We start from the raw sequence: 21642 nt of genomic DNA, 5'->3' as shown, positions 1-21642 counted from the left end.
TCTTGTTTTAATCCATTCTATCTGTTTCTTGTCCTATTTTGTCCATTGTAGTGTTTGTTGCCCTTCTGTCGTTCTTGTGGTTTTTCTTTTTCCCCAGTTTTGTGCTGTAAGTCTTGTTGTTTTATTATTTCCCTTGTGGAATTGTTTTATAGGAACAAGGGACCAATGACCAAGCAGTTTTGGTACCTTTCCCCCCCCCCCCCCCCCCCCCCTCCTCCCCCACCCCTTTAAACCAACCGACCTAGTAACCACGTCAGATGATGGCCTATACCTTGGTGGAATGATTACTATTGATGGGTAATCAGAGCCAGATGAACAGCTCTGCGGAACTTCAAACAGCATCTAACTACAGAAAACCTTCACAACTTCAGATCTGCAAGAGCACTTGCAAAACGAATGACAAAAGAACAGAAGAGGGATTCCTGGAAGGAATTCATGACTTCCATTAATCGGTCTACTTCCACTTTGCAAGTTTAGTAATCAATAAGATGGATTTCAGGCAAGAACAGTACTTGTCCTCTTACGGCCTTGTCAAGAAATCGTGTCCTGGTGGGTGCTCCTGAAGACATGACCCAGAGTTTAGCTGGACGCTTTTTTACAGTCACCGAGTCATCCAGACAGGCTCCTGCATTTCATCTACATCTACATTTATACTCCGCAACCCACCCAGCGGTGTGTGGCGGAGGGCACTTTACGTGCCACTGTCATTACCTCCCTTTCCTGTTCCAGTTGCGTATGGTTCGTGGGAAGGACGACTGCCGGAAAGCCTCCGTGCGTGCTCAGATCTCTCTTGATTTTGCATTCGTGATCTCCTTAGGAGGTATAAGTAGAGGGAAGCAATATATTCGATACCTCATCCAGAAACGCACTCTCTCGAAACCTGGACAGCAAGCTACACCGCAATGCAGAGCGCCTTTCTTGCAGTCTGCCACTTGAGTTTGCTAAACATCTCCGTAACGCTATCACGCTTACCAAATAACCCTGTGACAAAACGCGCCGCTCTTCTTTGGATCTTCCCTATCTCCTCCGTCAACCCGACCTGGTACGGATTCCACACTGATGAGCAATACTGAAGTATAGGTCGAACTTGTGTTTTGTAAGCCACCTCCTTTGTTGATGGAGTACATTTTCTAAGGACTCTCCTAATAAATCGCAACCTGGCACCCTTACCAACAATTAATTATATATGATCATTCCACTTCAAATCATTCCGCACGCATACTCCCAGGTATTTTACAGAAGTAACTGCTACCAGTGTTTCTTCCACTATCATATAATCATAAAATAAAGGATCCTTCTTCCTACGTATTCGCAATACATTACATTTGCCTATGTTAAGGGTCAGTTGCCACTCCCTGCACCAAGAGCCTATCTGCTGCAGATCTTCCTACATTTCGCTGCAATTTTCTAATGCTGCAACTTCTCTGTATACTACAGCATCATCCGCAAAAAGCCACATGGAACTTCTGACACTATCTACTAGGTCATTTATATATATTCTGAAAAGCAATGGTCCCATAACACTCCCCTGTGGCACGCCAGAGGTTACTTTAAATCTCTCCATTGAAAACAACATGCTGTGTTCCGTTTGCTAAATACTCTTCAATCCAGCCACACAGCTGGTCTGATATTCCGTAGGCTCTTACTTTGTTTATCAGGCTACAGTGCAGAACTGTATCGAACGCCTTCCGGAAGTCAAGGAAAATAGCATCTACCTGGGAGCCTGTATCTAATATTTTCTGGGTCTCATGAACAAATAAACCGAGTTGGGTCTCACACGATCGCTGTTTCCGGAATCTATGTTGATTTCTACAGAGTAGATTCTGGGTTTCCAGAAACGACATGATACGCGAGCAAAAAACATGTTCTAAAATTCTACAACAGATCGACGTCAGAGATATAGGTCTGTAGTTTTGCGCTTCTGCTTGACGACCCTTCTTGAAGACTGGGACTACCTGTGCTCTTTTCCAATCATTTGGAACCTTCCGTTCCTCTAGAGACTTGCAGTACGCGCCTGTTAGATGTGGGGCAAGCTCTTTCGCGTACTCTGTGTAGAATCGAATGAGTATCCCGTCAGGTCCAGTGGACTTTCCTCTGTTGAGTGATTTCAGGCATTCCATAGGACTGTGAAGATGAGGAAGCTCCATTTCATCTTGCATAATGAGGAAATGCACAACCTTCTGTTCTCCATGTGGGAACTGGAATCATTTCTATCCACAGTCAGAGACACTGGTCCAGGACCTGTTGAGATTCATTATGCCATGCTTCGTCATCTGTACCACGAAGCGAAAGGACAGCTCCTCTCTTGTTTCAAACAGATCTGGTTTGATGGACAGTACCCATGTTATGGAAGGAGGCAATATTAATCCTTTCAGTCATGAACTATTTTTTTTTCCTGGAAATAAATAAATCATCGCTTTGCTATCCAGTTCTTCAAATGAAATTATGATTTTTCAAACGTATAAAATATTCTGAGGTGCCCCCCACTTGGATACAACAATTCCCCAAATGAGTACGCGTGCACACACACACACACACACACACACACACACACACACACACAAAACTGTGCTCTTACATAGTACTAGCTAGTGCATCCGTATTTGTACTATAGCTAGTGAAAGTATTCGTTCTTAGAACTAGCAAGTTTTCTTTCTTTTTTCGGTGCGCCTTTCGGTGACACACACATGTGCTTTTTAGTGAGTCATCGTCTTTACTCCTAAAGAATTTACATTCTACCAGAGCTTTCCAAGTGTCAGTATTGATTATACAGTATTTGTCTGCTGGTGGACATCAAGGTTAGTCTTTTTCTCTCTCACTTCCACATTGTTCAGTGTGCTGACATTCTTTCACGTACTAGATTTGAGGTAATCACATAAAATTGTTGAAAGCGAACTTTATTTCTCTTTTCTAATTTGTGACTTACGATATATTTCAGGTCTGAGGAGCCGAGTATTTCATCTTGTAGCAGAGTGTGCTCCAGAACATAAGCACATGCTTGTACGTGTGTTCATGAACACAAATGCACCATCTAGCTCCAAAGTAGAATTACGCAATAGAAATTCTGTTCTTCAGTATTTTTATGCTGTTGAGCATCCAGGTATTGTTCAATATTACTTGTCATACTATTGTTTAGTACATCCTTTAATTTTCTTTTTAGAGCAACTTTTGTTCTGTAACTAAATTAAATCATTCTGTAACTAAATTAAATCACTTCTTCTCAAAGTGTGGATACGAGAAATAAACAGTTGGGTACAGGTGAATTAGACTTATGCAGGCATATGATGCTTGAAGGTACAGTTGTGAAATAGATTGAAAAAACCATTAGGGCACAGGGCATTAAAAACAGTAATTTGGCTGAAATAGATTGAAAACACCATTAGGACATAGGGCATTATAAACAGTAATTTGGCTGGCCGTTGTGGCCGAGCAGTTCTAGGCGCTTCAGTCTGGAACCGGGCAAGCACTATGCTTGCAGGTTCGAATCCTGCCTCAGGCATGGGTGTGTGTGATGTCCTTAGGTTAGTTAGGTTTTGGTAGTTCTAAGTTCTAGGGGACTGATGACCTCAGATGTTAAGTCTCATATTGCTCAGAGCCATTTGAAACAGTTTCTTGGCTGTCTGCAAATTCGTATTGCTTCTATTTAAAAAAAAAAAAAAAGAAATTGTTGGTGATGTTACCACACAATTTAGAGGGGCATAATTCAGCTGTATCAGATGCAGTGCAGATGGGAGTTGAAAAGGTTTGTAATTGTATTTTATCCATTATAAAATGGCTGTGAAAGTCTGCAGCTTTAAAAATATGGTTTTGTTTTTATCATGGAAGTATTGTCTGATACTGGCCCCACAGAACTTGTTTTGCCAGTTTGGGAGTGCATGAGCTAATGATGACAGCGGCAGTTTCATCTCCTTTACATTTGCTCTTATCTTTCTCTTCTTTTATCATTTTGTCATGTCTTTTTTTATTGTTTCTTTTCAACCATTTCACATCAGTTTCCTTATTGATGCTGTCTTGGAATCCTTGTACATTTAACACTTCTGAAAATATTTTTCTACTGCACCTTCTGATTTTATGTTTTGGATTTGTAAATCTTTTTTAACTTCTCCAGCTTGATTATTTCTGTTCCTGGAGATATTTGAAAATGTTTGTTATCAGTTTGTAGTATATAAATATCCAAAAAACATCATTCTTTTTCTCTGTATTGTTTTTTTATTTTTTTCATACGTTTTGATATATTTCACTGTGCTTGATTTCCAGGCTTCTGTACTTATTGGTTCTAAAATTTTTCTCTGTAATATTTCTAGTTTGTCTGATTTATAGTCCATTGTGAGGCTTTCTGGTTTCACTACCATGTCATAATGTGTTATTTTTCCATTTCTCGATGTACGCTGTATTTGTAAATTTTTTGTTTTTATGTATGCTTCTTTCTTTTTTAAAAAAATCCTTTCATTCACAGCAGACATTTATTATTTCTTTGAAATACATAGTCTAGTCCACTTTTTCTATTTGATCCGTGATTGATTGTAAAATTTTTGGTGCAGTTTTGAAGATAGTGGTAAATTTTGTTTTCTCTGCAGGTATTCATAAACCTTCTCTACTGTCTATTTGTTCTGAAAGAGTGACTTGTATATCTGCATCTGCTAATTTTTTCAGAGAGTATAGCAGGCATGTTTGATAGGGTGCATGTCTGGAGAACATGCTGGCCACTCTAGTCGAGCAATGTCGTTATACTGAAGGAAGTCACTGACAAGATGTGCACGATGGGGGCGCGAAGTGTCGTCCGTGAAGACGAATGTCTTGCCAATATGTTGCTGATGGGCCCATCTGTAGCGCACTGCATGGTGTCGTGGTTGCAAAGATGGACGTCGGGGTTGAAGTTGCGCATCGTGCAGCCTATTGCGCACAGTTTGAGTCGTAACATGACTTCCTGTGGCTGCACAAAAAGCTTTGTTCAACATGGTGGGGTTGCTGTCAGGGTGCCTCCGAGTCATAATCCGTAGGTAGCGGTCACGGCAGTAGTAGCACTAGGGCATTCTGAGCGAGGCGTGTCACCAACAGTTCCTGTCTCTCTCTCTATCTCCTCCGTGTTCGAACAACATTGCTTTGGTTCACTCTCAGATGCCTGGACACTTTCCTTGTTGAGAACCCTTCCTGGCACAAAGTAACAATGAAGACACGATCGAACCGCAGTACTGATTGTCTAGGCATGGGTGAACTACAGACAACACGAGCCGTGTACCTCCTTCCTGGTGGAATGACTGGAACTGATTGGCTGTCAGACCCCCCCTCCATCTAATAGGCGCTGCTCATGCATGGTTGTTTACAGCTATGGGTGGGTTTAGAGCATCTCTGAACAGTCAAAGGGACTATGTCTGTGATACAATATCCACAGTGAACATCTATCTTCAGGAGTTCAGGGAATCGGGGTGATTCAAAACTTCTTTTGATGTGTGTAGATGGGAATAGAATATCATGCTAAATGGGATCTGTCTTTTATAAAGTTACCTTGATATTCATTTGGTTGTAGAGTGAGAATTTTCTCAGTTCTATTTAATAGAATTCTTGAAAATAATTAGTAAGAAATTAGTGGGAGAGATATCCCTCTGGAGTGTCTTTTCATGAGGATACGTGTTGGGGTGACTTCCAATTCTTCTAAAATCTTCCAGTTTTCCAAATATCTTCAGAAGCCATTTGCAGAGCCTTTATAATCCTTGTCTGTGCCTGTTTTTAGGGTTCCATACCTCAGTTGGTAAACATGGAACACTAATAAGATCACTTTGTTGTCTGACTGTCTGTCTCTTTCTCCATAACAGGTACCTGTATGAAGATGGCAGTGTTAATAATTTTAGATTCTATGCCAATGCAATTGAAATATACCACCATTTATGTAAAATATTCCGTTATCTTGCCAGGATCACTATAAATAACAGAATTATGACTGGAAGCAGCAAATGTTTTTATTTTAAAAACAAAGACCAGGGCTTATAATAATCCCATTGCAAACTACTAATAATATTTTCTATTGTATCACTCTGTGTTTTGTAATTGACTGATCTTCTGAGAAGAGTGAAACTAAAGTATTCTTTGGAACTGAGAAATATGAATATTAATAAAATTGATAGTTAAATACTATGCAATCTCCACAAGGACCTTGGCCACTATACACACAATTGCTATTGCATTAATCTTTTATTTTATTTGTACCAAATAACAGAAGTACAGAAGTTAGTTTCAAATGATCTATTATATAAACTTTCACAAGACATGGTGCAAAAATGCTGAATGAAACTTTCATTTAGTAATAAAGCTTACACTGTAATGACTTGTCCTGATAAGTTCTAGATGAGAGTTCAAATCCAGATAGGTACAGTCTATAGATAATACTGAACAGGCAGAGCTGTCCAAGTATTCCACAGACCTAACTCAAATGCACCTTGCTTTGACAAATGCCATCAGCCTTTTAAGATATGGCATAAATGGATCAGTCACAGCACAGCCAATGCTTACAGAATGAAATTTGCGTTCTGCTTCAAAATGGAAAAATAATCACATTGTTATGCATCATTATCTAACATCCAGAGTGAAATACCAAAACTCCTAAACTAGTTTTTCACGTACCTTGGGGGATCCCCAAAAATTCAAATGTAAATTTTAAGCATGTCTTATTGATGACTACTTACATATTTATTTGCAGTCATTGTAATGGAAAAACGACTAAAGAGAAGTACTTTGAATAAACTCACTTTTTATGTAATGCAAGACAGATAGTTTTCTATATGTCCTTTATTATCACTACCAGCTTTGGTTACTAACCATCATCACAGTGTAAAAACCAAAATTGTAAGGACCATCAGTGGTGACAATGATGGACATACAGACAGACACCTATGTGTCTTACATTTCATAAAATACATAACAACTGTTGGCAGTTGCCTTCAGAGAAATACTTAATATTGCATAAGCTGGCCAGCATAATTACAGCAGTTCCTGTAGCATATTGCACCATTTTACTGTAACTGCTTTTCCTTACAAATGTATTCCACTAATTCATTATAGACATAAAAGATTCTTTTTATACATATGCTACACAGAGTGCGTAAATGAATAAGTGATGAAAATAATTAGTAACTCTATACATTTCATCTTCTAAAATAAATCTCTCCTATTGTATTTGTTCTATAAACCAATGTGACAGTGCCTTTCTGTTTATAGTGTACGAAGATGTGGAAAGTGAAGCAAATGATCCACAAATACTTTTCAACGCTATTAAGAAATATCACCAGGCTGCAGGCTCTGTCACTAGTTCGGTCGATGTTCAGCACCCGTCGTTAGTGCCACAACTTCGTTCTTATCAACAGGATGCCGTGAAATGGATGTTAGCTAGAGAAAACCAACAACCAGTAGAAGGTGAGTACGGTTGTGCTGCTTTTTGGGATACGAGGGAAGACCCTAAAGAAACCAGACTCCGAGGGCGCTGCCACTCGTAGACGTAGTGCAGGGTTCTCTCTCTAGATGGTGTTAGTAGAGACCTTCATGAAACAGCTGTGCAGACAGCGTCAGTGTAGAGCTGAACGTGCAAGTGTGGTATTGTGTTTCTCTGACTGTTGGTGGGTTACGGCAAGTTTAAAAGAACAAAGAGTGTGTGTGAAATTTTGTTTCCTGCTTTAAAAAACTGCAACGGAGACACACCAAATGCTTCAGGAAGCTTTCCAGGAGGACGCTATGAGCCGCACACAGGTTTTCGAGTGGTTTCGGCACTTTAAACGAGTTGAGATGTGTGTTGAAGACCAAGCTCGTTCTAGACACCCTTCAACATCGCAAAATGAGAAGAACATTGAAAAGGTCTGCCAAAAGATAAACGAGGATCTTCGCCAAACGATTGACCAAATTTCAGCAGAGACAGGAATCAGTTGGAGCTCGTGCCAGTGGATTTTAAGTGAGGATTTGCACATGAGACGTGTTGTTGCTAAATTTGTTCCGCGCCTTCTCACACAGGAGCAAAAAACCATCCGCATGAATGTGTGTCAGGACTTGAAAACAGAAATTGCACGTGATCCAAACTTCTTGAACAAAGTCATTACAGGGGGTGAGAGTTGGTGTTACGGGTATGACCCAGAAACCAAGCAAGTGTCAAGCCAGTGGAGGACTCCCAACTCTCCCAGACCAAAAAAAGCAAGGCAAGTGAAGTCAAATGTGAAGACGATGATCATTGTCTTTTTTGATGTTCGTGGAATTGTGCATCGGGAATTTGCACCCCCTGGCCAGACTGTTAACCAGCACTTTTACTTGGATGTTATGAGGCGTCTGCGAGAGGATGTGAGGAGGAAACGCCTGGAACTTTGGCGATCAGGTGACTGGTTTCTGCATCTCGACAACGCTCCAGCACACACGGCCTTACGAGTGGCCCACTATTTGGCATCTCAGAAGTGGTCTGTCGTTCCCCACGCTGCGTATTCACCGGACTTAGCCCCGTGCGACTTTCTCCTATTTCCACAAATGAAAAAAACGCTAAAATGGGAGTGTTATGACGATGTGGAGGCGGTAAAAACAGCTTCGCAAAGGGCACTGGACGATATGAAACTTGAAGAGTTCCAAACATGCTTCCAACAGTGGGAAAAGAGACTTGACAAGTGCATCGCATGTAATGGAGAGTATTTTGAAGCTGACTGAAGTAATTTTGTAAAAAGGTTCATCAATAAATTTTTTATGACAACAATCCGGTTTCTTTTGGGTCCCCCCTCGTATACCCATATCATATTGACAGAAATGAAATTGTATTATAAATTTTATATTTATATCTATTTAAATGAAACTAACATTCATTTATTTTTCTTTCAGGTGACCTGCATTGTTTGTACACAGAAATTAAGAACTCGGTTGGAGAAGAATTATTTTATAACAGATTTAATGGTGAAATAAGAAAGGAAAAACCTTTGGCAGATGTTCTTCCTACAGGGGGCATACTGGCTGATGAAATGGGGTTAGGAAAGACAGTTGAAGTCCTCGCCTGTATTCTTGCAAATGTGCGGCCTTTGGAAGACGTAAAACTCGAAACTGATTTCAAGGCTACAGTTGAACCGATTGAAAACAGTGAAACCATCATAAGCACTAGTTCTGGTGGTCCCCAGTCTCCACAGCTAACTGTGGACTGTGTCCAAGAGACCGTCGAAATTGTGACAGAAAAAACAGAAACTATTGAAGTTCCCACAAAGAATGAAATTAAGTCTGAAGTGCCTACAGATAGCACGTATGAGCTCAGTGGAAAAGTGAAGCAAGAATCAAGCTATGAAATGGATGTAGAAGTAGATATTAAACTTCAAGCAGAAATTTTCAGTAAGCATGAGAGCAAAGTAAGGAAAAGGAAAGAAAACTCTAGAAAGTCTAAAGCACAGACTAAAAAAACATACAGAGATAAAAACACACAGAATGAATCACGTGACAGTGGTACAGTGGAAGACCACATTTGGGAGACAATTGAACATGTTATCTCATTCTACTGTCATGGCACTGACAGAAAACTTCGAAAACCTAGGCCAAAGAATCTCTTAAGGTTATCTCTGCAAAGACTCTATGAACAGAAACTGGCAGAAATGACTAGACGTCCACAGTTTGTGCCTCTGGCACGGCTTACTGTTCAGTGTGTATGCGGTGCAGAATCACCGAACAAGGCAAAGGTGTGCTGCTCACGTTGTGGACAGTGGCAGCATATGAAATGCGTTGGTCTGTCTGCAAAGGAGAAGGGTCTCTACCATTGTCCACAGTGCTGGCAGTTAAAGGTATGAGCCAGTTTTATGTCTTTAATGTGTATGTTTGTTTTCCAGTTTGTGTTAAAAGATTCTTTTGTTGCAGTGTCATATTGCTGACAGTAAAATCAAAATATTACAGTGCTTTCTATTAAAAAGTAAATCTGATAATGTTTTGCATTGGTTGTAAAGCTATGCTGTAGTGAGCATTCAATTTCTTTGACATTTTCGTTGTTAAGTTTCTGTAATTAAATAATTCTGTTAACCATTACTGAAAAAGGTATAATGCTTAGTGCTTCATATGAGGTTAAATAGTGTGGATAGGTATTGATTCATTGTGAATTCCAGAGAGGAACAAAAATGATGTATTATTCTGCATAGGGACATGTTAACAGGCAATCCATTATACTTTTTGCTAGTTTTTATAAGAATGAGGGATCTTTAATTGTTTTGAAGAAAGTTTAATAGCAAGATTGCATTCTACGGGAATTATTTCTGATGACCAATTTCAACAGTGAAGACTGTCATCTTCTGATCTTTAAAAAAAAACTGGTCATTATAAGGCTGTTCCATTATGACTGCAACGCACATGGCATGTTGGCATTATAGTGTAGCACAATCGACACAGGTTTGTTAAAAGCAAAAACAGGTTTGTCACAAATAAAAACAGTGAAGTTAACAAGCACCTTATGCAACTGGTGATGTCCACTCACTTAACATTCCACTGATGTTTGTTAGATGTTGAATCTTTATGTTCACAAGATGACTTAAATACTTCATGGATCCACAGTCTTTGAAGTACCGAAGAACCCTGTGTGGAATGTGCTTGCTATCCACCATACCAGGTGCATTCAAAAAGTAAGATCACTTTATATTTTTATGAAAAATATATTTATTTATTCATCAATATTCGTGTTGTCCCCTTCAAAGTATTCCCTCTCATATTCAGGGTGATTATAATTAAATTTAAACTATCAAACCACTGTAGAAATAACACCACTGGTCAGAATGACATCAAATTGCAGTGGGATATTATCAGAGAAGAGTGAAAACATATGGCAGAAGAAAAAAAAACTAGTGTGAAAAATGATCAAAGGATGGTGCTGTAAGTGTCAGAATATGTAAATGAAAACACCTGTCATGCGCACGACCCATTGAAGTTAGTATAAACACGCCAAGTACACGGCTTTTCCTTCTTTTGTGTGTGCGACGTTCGCCATGACTAGCTCAATGCAGGATTGCGCTCTGCTTATAAAGCTGTATTACAAGAATGATGACTGTGCACACATCTCTGCAGAAGTTCCGGACACTGAAGGGTATGAAAAAAGGCATTGGTCCGATGACTGCCTTGGGTCTGGAGAAAATGATACAAAAAGACAGGTGCTTTTGGTGTCCAACCTGGTAGAGGGAGAAAACGAATTGATTCAACCATCAGTGGAAGCAGTGGTCACAGCAGTGCAGGAGGAGACAAGTGGTAGTGTGCAAACGTGTAATGCACAGAGAATTGCCTGAGCATTGGGCACCGTGAGCACGGTGCCTAAAATGCTACGAGGCATCCTTCTTTGCCATCCATTCAAAATTAACCATATGCATGAATTGCTTCCTGTTGGCCTGCTAGCAAGAGAGACCTTTGCTTTAGAATTTCTTGCTCGCATGGAATGGATAATGATTGGCCGTGGAAGATTTTGTGTACAGATGCAGCCCACTTTCATCTGACAGATTATGTCAGTACATAGAATTGTCAAATATGGGCAACAAAAAAAATGCACACACAAATCAACCAGTACCACTTCATCCTGAAAAGGTCACTGTGTGGTGAGGATTTACAGCATCATCTATCATAGGGCCATATTTTTTCGAAGAGTCAGGTGCTTCCAGTCCTGTCACCTGTACCGTCACTGGTAAGTGCTATGAGTGTCTTGCACAACCACATCATTCCAGCTCTCCAACAGCGTGGATGTGTGGATGGGATCTTTTTATGCAAGATGGCACACCTCCGCACATTGCAAATCCAGTTAAGCAGCTACTGAAACACCATTTCGGAAATGCTAGAATTATCAGGCGCCATTTCCCTATAGCCTGGCCATCCCCATCACCTAATCTTAATCCATGTGACTTCTCGCTGTGGGGCTATCTGAAAGATGTTGTATTTAGTGGTCCAATTGCAAACAGCTGCATGAAGGCATGCATCACACAACACATTCTTAACACGTCCCCAGAAACACTTCGATCAATTGTGGAACATGCTGTTTCTCGATTTCAACTTGTTGCAGGAAACAGTGGACAGCATATTGAACATGTTTTGTGCCAGTCATACAGAAATTATGATCTGATTTGATTTCAGTTGATGCTTGTTGTGCAGTTTTTGGCCTCGAGACAACCAAATACTGATGTGGTTGATGCTTTTTATGCAGTTTTTGGCCTCAGGACAGTTAAAAATTGATTTTTCCCATCAGATGTGATATGACCTTGCCATGGTGGATGGTCTTAGGTAACTAATCGTATCATATCATCCCGATCGACACGCAAGTTGCCTAAGTGGCGTCACCTCAAAAGACTTGCACCAGGCAACAGGTCTACCTGACGGGAGGCCCTAGCGACATGACATTTCCATTTCCAACGTCAAACATAGACCTCAGGCATTGTTGTATGATTCGTTTGTCATGTGTAGTCGACTCCTATTAAATTATGTTGTTTACAGCGCCATCTATTCCTACATTTTGCAATTATTTACTTTTCTTCTGCCGTACATTTTCCCCCTTCTCTCATAATATTCTGTTGCAATTTAACATCATTCTGACCAGTGGCATTATGTCTACAGCAGTTTAAAAGTTTAATAATCACCACCCTGTACAATACACTTGTGCCAACCCTTCGACCAGTCCTCAAAGCACTTCTCATAAGTACATTTAGGTACAGCCTTGAGTACTTCCAGCAATGCAATCTTTATTCCCTCTGCTCCATTCGTTGTACTGACATGCAATTTACCTAGTGACGACAAGGTTTATTTTTGTCACAACGCAGCCACCTATAACTCTACAGCAGTAGTAAATTTGTCAAATATGGCCTAAACTTGCAGTAAATGTTACCTTCTGAGAGGAATTTAGAAATTTGACCCAGTTTACGTAACGGAAAATTGGAATTTAACCTTAATTTCGGAAGAATAGCTGTAGGTAGATGACGAGTAACAGTAACTGATTACTGTTAAATGAAATAGTTATACAGTCGCCAGCCTAATTAGGCATAATAATGTAAAAGCGTTATTCATCAAGAACCTGTTTTTACTACTTCAAAGTGAACTTTCATTAAATACTGTTCTATGAAGTGCAATGAACACACCCAAATGGACAAATTACACAGTTGGTAGCTGTAGTTCTCACTTTAATAGTTAAGTAGTCACTAGATTTGCAAATGAGCTGTTCTCTTGTTTACTTTAATCATTACTTTTGTCTTTAACTAATATTGCTTAAACCTGCCCCTCACTAACCACACTAGACCAGATAGCAAATAATAATAGTCAAGTACAATTAATACACACTTTTCACTATACAGAAGCGAGTAGGACACACAGTATACAAACCTTCTATCTTTGTTTCTCAGTGATTACTTCAAGAATCATTAGCTTGAAACCTACTAAGCTGATTTATTCTTTTTGTTACGATGGAAAAGAAATGTGATCCCACAAACTAGCCCTTTCATTGTAACAACAAAATTTTTTACACTTTCAAATTTATGTATCATTAAGGTAGGATTGGATTACTCTTTCAATTTGAGATAATTAAGTTTGTACTATTTTAACACTCTTTACCCAGACAATAACCTCTACAAAACAGAGTCAATTTCCAGTAAAATTTTACTTCAAACAACCTCTAAACAAAATGCTTATAGTACCACTTGTGAAACAATTAAGTTTTGAAAACAATTTTAAATAAGTAAACATTAGTACTTTCTTTTCCAAGTAATACTCTTTCCTAAACTAATTTTTAAGTTCATTTTCTAGTTAAGTTTCAGAACATTCAAACATGGACAGGCACTGTTATATGTATGAGAAACAAGTAATTTTTGCCGAGCACATTAAGTGTACTGGCGTAAAAGTTTGCCACACATAAAAAAAATGCTCCATAGAATTGTTAATGCTTTTTATGCAAAGGACATTCTCGGATTTCATTACTTAACGGAGAGGACTACTTGGAAAAGTGCGTAAGATGGACACTTTGTTCAAACACATTTTTGAACATTAGGATTGTATTTCCGTAGAACCAAACACGTTACTGGTTCACACATTAATACATCTCTGACCGTTCGTGACGAAGTGGTTGTGCAATCAAGGTGGCGAGTATGTGGCAGCTAGGTGGTCTTTCCATTGGCAATAATAAGCTCTGTTTACCCCTTCTTGGTGTTGTTAATAATAATTTTAGAGCTTTTCCCAAATCGAGAGCATCGGTCGCAGTGGCCAAGTGGTTCTAGGCACTTCAGTCCGGAACTGCACGACTGCTACGGTCGCAGGTTCAAATCCTGCCTCGGGCTTGGATGTGTGTGATGTCCTTAGGTTAGTTAGGTTTAAGTAGTTCTAAGTTCTAGGGGACTGTGACCTCAGATGTTGGGGAAGTCCCATAGTACTCACAACCATTTGAACCAACCAAATTGAGAGCACCATTTTACAGCTCATATTAAATCCGAGGCCTTTCCATTCCACTTGTAATACTATAAACCTCACTCGGCACCTGCACTGTTTGCTCGTCAGTTACTTGCTGTCGACTGCCTACCTACTGTACTTTCTCGTTTGCCGCCCAGACGAGCGCCATATCCACCTTTTCCTAGCGCGCCATCTCACTTCCGTTGCAGAGGGAACTACATTGGGTTTTTCTTTATATTATGCAAAGTCCCTATGTATGAACCAGTTTCAATGTAGTTACCATCAAACATATTTTTAAAAAATCTCATCATTTAAGCATGTTAAGAAGTCAACACAAATAAACGTAATTAAATGCTACTCTCCTCCAAATAATACAAAGAACTTGACTTGCAAAGAATAAACATGTCACAAAATCTTTACATTTCTTTAAAGTAGATCAAAGATATTACACATTAAAGAATATATGCTTTACGTTACTCATAATAAATCAATACAAATTATTTACAGTATTAAACTGTGGTGTTACAAATCATTGAAATTCTTCGTCCTTTCATAGGTCTCTTCAGTTTTGGAAACAGGAAAAGGTTGCAGGGGCCAAATCCATTGAATATGTGGCTGAGGCATGATTGTCATGTTGTTTTTGGCCAAAAAGTCTCTCACAAGCAATGGTAAATTAGCAGGTGCATTGTCGTGATTCAAAAGCCATGAATTGTTTTTTCCATAATTCTGGACATTTTTTGCATATCGCTTCTCGCAAATGGCACATAACGTCAAGATAATACTCCTTATTGACCGTACGACCTCAAGGCAAAAACTTCATGGTGCACTACACAATGGTAATTGAAAAAAAAAGTCAACAAATCTCTGACATTTGATTGAACTGTGCTTTTTTCTATTATGGCTCTCTGGGGTGCTCCCATTGGGATGATTGGGCTTTGGTTTCGACGTCATAACCATAAACCCATGTTTTGTCGCCAGTTATGATCCTTTTGAGCAAATCAGGATCATCATTGACATCATTCAAGAGCTCCTGAACGATGCTCATGCTATGGTTCTTCTGATCAAAATTGAGAAGTTTTGGAACAAACTTCGCTGACCCACATCTCGTGCCCAAAGCATCCGAAAAAATTGCATGACATAAGCCGACTGACATGCCAACATCTTCAGCAACTTCTCTTATGGAATTTTGAAGATTTTCCAAAACAATTTTCTTCACAGCTTTCATGTTATCATTTGTTGGTGATGTTCCGGGGTGTCCAGAATGAGGTTTGTCATTGGTATCTTGTCGACCATCTTGGGAGAGCTTGTATCACTTGTAAACATTTCTTTTTACTTAAAATGGACTCACCGTATGCCACTGTCAACATTTCAAGTGTTTTAGAGCACTTGATTCCATTTTTCACACAAAATTTGATGCAAATTCTTTGCTCCATTTTTTTATAATAACTGAAAATCACCGAGCACACTAAAACACATCTAATCTTTCTATCTCTCAAAAACAAACAAAGTATGCTGTACACTTGAAACTGTGAACATATATTCGGGACATGTATACCAACATAAAAAAAAGATCGATAATCGAATGTACATTGCCCGCGCAATTTGAATAGTTATCTTACTCTTTTAACAGTCCTTGTAATGTCAGCATGGCATGTGTTATACCGTTGTAATGGAATGAGACATATAACAAAAAGCTTTTTTAAAGGCCAGAAGGTGAAAGACTTAACTGTTGAAACCGGTCATAAAGAAAAAAAATATTGAGTGCAATCTTGGATATTAAATTTATTCCAGCATTTAGCACACCTTCGGGTTTTGACATTACATCTAAATTACTTTAAAAGAGCAGTTAAGCTCCTGGTAGCAATGTATTATATATTAGGTAGACTTCCTGCATGGAACCTGCTTTGAACAGTCACCTCCAAACTATCCTGCCCTAATATGCTGAACTGAAAGTGACACACCACAAACTTCACAGAGTGGTGGATCCTCCCACTGGAGGAGGAAGCCATGTGTTAAAGGGCTATCTCCCGCAGATATGACGTCTTAAAATTCATTTTAAAATTTATGTATCTACATAAAAGATTCTTAAATTTGCACATAGAATGTCTCTCAGACTATGACTTGCTCATTAATGTTAGAAGTAAGTCTTAGCCATTATACAAATGTGTATGTTACAAAAGGAAATTATTGCAATTGAGACTGTTTCAAGGTGAGGGAACAACAAATATGCTATTTGAATATTGTTTAAGACGGACAGCAAGTATCGGTAATTTATTTGTCATTTTATATAAATGAAATTAATAAGTTTTTGAAGATGTAATATTGTTTACAAAATCTACGCACCAAGCAGTGGGAAGTAAGAATATATATATAAAGGTCAAAGAAAGGTGCAAGCTTTCAGAGCCAATGGCTCTTTCTTCTGGCAAAAAGGGTGAAGAGGAAGGAAGAGGTATGAATGAAAGAGGACTGGCGAGCTTTACGAAATGGAGAGAGTTTGGAAAAGTTGCCCAGACGTCCAGGTCAGGGGAGACTTACCAGAGAGGGTGGAAGGAAAGGTTTTAAAAAATTCTTGGATTCTCAAGCAGATGATATTCAGATGTGATAAAAATTGTGTCATTGTTTTGTAACTGTACTATGCTTGTACAAGAACTTGGCACTCCACAGGACCAACATGGGGTAATATCACAAGGCATATAGCTTATAAAAGAAACAAACATGTACCCATGTTTCTCATTTTTACAAATGCAGAAGTGATATGTAGGTGACAATCATGTCAATAATTTGTGTAGTCAAAAATTAAATCTTGTTCTTAAAAATTGTAAAATGCTGGTACACGGTGTTACTGCAAATAGTATTTTTTGCTGACTGTTTTCACTGACAGGGATTCCATTACAGATTTTTGTTTTGTCCTAACCTGTAGTGCGTGTCCTTCACCAGCTTGCAAAAACTAACAAATATGTCGCCATCATTTGTGTCATGTTGTGTTGCAGTCAGTCAGTCAGAATTATTTTTTTTTAAATTGATTTCACTCTCACTTTGGCAATGCTAGTATTGAAATGAAATAATAAATTTTTGACAGAAGAGGTTCAACTTATTACTGAGTGCTTTTTTTTCTCCTTCCCCTCACCACGCATGTAATTGGATGCTACCATTGTGTCCCCAATATTCTTTGTATCTGTTTTAATGTTCATTTAATTTGAATTTTGTATCACCATCCACATGATATGCCATATGAACAACTGAAAACTAAAATGTATCACTGACATTTTGTGAAATTCTAAAGGCTTTCTCATGGCAGACTAGAGTGAGAAAATATGTATGTAGTTCTTAACATAGAGTATTAATGTTCCGGAACATCTTTTCAAGATTGTCAAATCAGTCAGATTTATTACGGTGACTGCAACGTTTTCATGAGTAGGCAGAAAATTGTGATAGCACTTACAAAACTTACTATCATAGATAATTATAAAAATGTCCTGCTGTTTGTTACCTTATTGAGTAGCTATTTAAGCAGTCTAAAAGTCAATTGAAGACAGGGCTACAGGTGAAGACTTCTGAAGGTTTTAGTGATGTGATATTTAACATGGTAAAATGATATGATTGGAAGCTACTTCAACTTAATTTTGTATACTGGTACAGCAAAACACAGTATTCTAATTGTGAGTGCTGGTTATTAGACAGAAGTTAAATTAATATATGATGATGGCATATACAGTAGGGCCTCGATAATGTGGTATGCTCGGGGATCTGTCAATGCTGAATTATCAAATATGGCAGATTATCAAGGTCTTTTTAAAAATCTGGTTTAAAAAGGGGATATAAGTAAAGCCCTATAGTTTTAAAGTTCAAAAATGAGTAATTTATTTATCGAATACAACAGGAGAAATTACAGTATTAAAAGAATGTATTACTTTTCTGTAAAAACAATTTTTTTTAATTAATAGTTGAATACTATTTTGCTTTATTAAATCAATTTATGGCTCATGAAGTATTTTATGAAATAAAATAAGCATGATCGATTTAAAAAGAGCAAGCAATTAAAAAAATAGTTACCAAAAATTTGGTGCAGTTAAATTGGAATCATTGTCTGTAGGAATAGTGCAGATATGTGATATTATAAAGAGCGTGGAACCCGCCTGGTAGAATTTTCCACAGAGCATAATTTAAACATAGCTAACATTTGGTGTAAGAATCGTGAAAGGTTGTATACATGGAAGGGGCCTGGAGACACTGTAAGATTTCAGATAGATTATACAATGGTAATACAGAGATTTAGGATTCAGGTTTTAAACTGTAAGACTTTCCATGGTCAGATGTGGACTCTGACCACAATCTCTTGGCTATGAATGGTAGATTAAAACTGAAGAAACTGCAAAAAGGTGGGAATTTAAGGAGATGGGACCTGGATAAACTGAAAGAACCAGAGGTTGTAGATAGTTTCAGAGAGAGCATTAGGGAACGATCGACAAGAACGGGGGAAAGAAGTACAGTAGAAGAAGAATGGGTAACTTTGAGAGGTGAAATAGTGAAGGCAGCAGAGGCCTAAGTAGGTAAAAAGACAAGGGCTAGTAGAAATCCTTGGGTAACAGAAGAGATATAGAATTTAATTGATGATAGGAGAAAATATAAAAACACTGTAAATGAAGCAGATGAAAAGGAACACAAACGTCTCAAAAACGTGATTAACAGGAAGTGCAAAATAGCTAAGCAGGGATGGCTAGAGGACAGATGTAAGGATGTAGAGGGATATATCACTAGTGGTAACATAGATACTGCCTACAGGAAAATTAAAGACACCTCTAGAGAAAAGAGAACCACTTGTATGAGTATCAAGAACTTGGTTCGAAAACCAGTTCTAATCAAAGAAGGGAAAGCAGAAAGGTGGAAGGAGTGTATAGTGGATCTATACAAGGACAATTTACTTGAGGGCAATATTATGGAAATGGAAGAGGACGTAGATGAAGATGAAATGAGAGATATGATACTGCATGAAGAGTTTGACAGAGCACTGAAAGACCTGAGTCGAAACAAGGCCCCGGGAGTAGACAACATTCCATTAGAACCACTGATAGGCTTGAGAGAGCCAGCCCTGACAAAACTCTACCATCTGGTGAGCAAGTTGTATGAGACAGACGAAATACCCTCGGACATCAAGAAGAATATAATAATTCCAATCCTAAAGAAAGCAAATGTTGACAGATGTGAAAATTACCAAACTTTTAGTTTAGTAAGTCACGGCTGCAAAATACTAACACGAACTCTTTACAGACAAATGGAAAAACTGGTAGAAGCTGATCTCGGGGAAGATCAGTTTGGATTCCGTAGAAATGCTGGAAAACATGAGGCAGTACTGACCCTACGACTATCTTAAAAGAAAGGCAAACCTACGTTTATAGCATCTATAGAGTTAGAGAAAGCTTTCGACGATATTGACTGTAATACTCTCTTTCAAATACTGAAGGTGGCAAAGGGTCAAATACAGGAGGCAAAAGATCCTTTACAACTTGTACAGAAACCAGATGGCAGTTACACAAGTCGAGGGGCATGAAAAGGGAAGCAGTGATTGGGAAGGGAGGGTTGTAGCCAATCTGTATATTGAGCAGGCAATAAAGGAAACAAAAGAAAAATTTGGAGTAGGAATTAAAATCCATGGGGACGAAATAAAAAGTTTGAGGTTCGCCGATGACATTGTAATTCTGTCATAGACAGCAAAGGACCTGGAAGAGCAGCTGAATGGAATGGACAGTGTCTTGAAAGGAGGATATAAGATGAACATCAACAAAAGCAAATCAAGGATAATGGAATGTAGTCGAATTAAGTCGGGTGATACTGAGGCTATTAGATTAGGAAATGAGACACTTCACGTTCTGCTATTTGGGGAGCAAAATAACTGATGATGGTCGAAGTAGAGAGGATATAAAATGTAGACTGGCAATGGCAAAGAAAAGCATTTCTAAAAAAGAGAAATTTGTTAACATCGAGTATTGATTTAAGTGTCAGAAAGTCAGTCATTTCTGAAAGTATTTGTGTGGAGTGTAGCCCTGTATGGGAGTGAAACATGGACGATAAATAGTTTAGACAAGAAGAGAATAGAAGCTTTCAAAATGTGGTGCTATAGAAGAATGCTGAAGGTTAGATGGGTAGATTACATAACTAATGAGGAGGTACTGAATAGAACTGAGGAGAAGAGGAATTTGTAGCACAACCTGACTAGAAGAAGGGATCGGTTGGTAGGACATATTCTGAGGCATCAGGGGATAACCAATTTAGTATTGGAAGGCAGCGTGGAGGGTAAAAATCATAGAAGGAGACAAAGAGATGAATGCACTAAGCAGATTCAGAAGGATGTAGGTTACGGTAGTTACTTGGAGATGAAGAAGCTTGCACAGGGTAGAGTAGCATCGAGAGTTGCATCAAACCAGGCTCTGGACTGAAGACTACAACAACAAATATGGCAGACAGATATCTTCTCCTAATGGTTGACGTGAAATTTTCTTTCGAGTCCTGTGGAACATTGCTGAAATGCTAACTTATTTCTTCAATTGAGCACTTTTTTTGTCCGACAAAAATTATTTTGTATGATGTGCAGATACATAACTTGAAAAACTTCGTATTGTTGGCTGTTCTCATCGAATTTCTTCTTCATCTGTCATTGTTTCTAATGCCCCCTGCAATTTGAAAACACTTTGTAAGTCTCATCATCTGTCAGTTCTTTTTCAGTAAAAATACGGGAAAAATTTCTGACGCATGCCGGTCAATCAGGTCTACTGGATTATAGTGTGCTGGATTATCGCAGATTGTACATGAGGAATAACTCTGGGTATATGGTTGGGGAGGAGGAAGGGGGCATGCATGTACACATAATCTGCCTGTAATTTAAGCAGTGTGCTGTCCTTTAAATGATTTCTGCCTGATGCCCACCATCTCCACTATTTGGTGAGTAGTGCATTATTGTTTTGCGAGAGGGTACTCAAAAGAACTGAACTAATTTTTTGGTGGGCAGAGCTTTTGTAGTACTGCATTTTGCTGTTGGCAGTACATAGAGCGAACATTCGGTCAGTAAGCTGAGCGCCGTTGCTGAAGAAGGTCGGGACTAGTTTCAACAGAGTTTATACGAGGGCAGTTCAATAAGTAATGCAACACATTTTTTTTCTGAACCAGGGGTTGTTTTATTCAGCATTAAAATACACCAGGCTATTCCCCAATCTTTTAGCTATACAACACTATTTTTCAACGTAATCTCCATTCAATGCTACGGCCTTA

General features: G+C 38.7%; 1 protein-coding gene across 1 annotated transcript in view; it reads left to right on the top strand.

Moving 5' to 3' along the window:
- The window catches only part of LOC126412325 (E3 ubiquitin-protein ligase SHPRH), a 257671-nt gene that overhangs the window by 72864 nt on the left and 163165 nt on the right, over positions 1-21642 (top strand). The window contains exons 3-5 of the mRNA XM_050081845.1: positions 2939-3100; positions 7213-7407; positions 8839-9776. Of these exons, the coding sequence (XP_049937802.1) occupies positions 2939-3100; positions 7213-7407; positions 8839-9776 (1295 nt within the window). The remainder of the gene's footprint in view (positions 1-2938; positions 3101-7212; positions 7408-8838; positions 9777-21642) is intronic.

This window comes from Schistocerca serialis, chromosome 7, assembly GCF_023864345.2.
Source record: "Schistocerca serialis cubense isolate TAMUIC-IGC-003099 chromosome 7, iqSchSeri2.2, whole genome shotgun sequence".
NCBI lineage: Eukaryota > Metazoa > Arthropoda > Insecta > Orthoptera > Acrididae > Schistocerca > Schistocerca serialis.
Note: the sequence above shows the minus strand (reverse complement) of the source record. Positions and strands in the feature narration are given on the sequence as shown.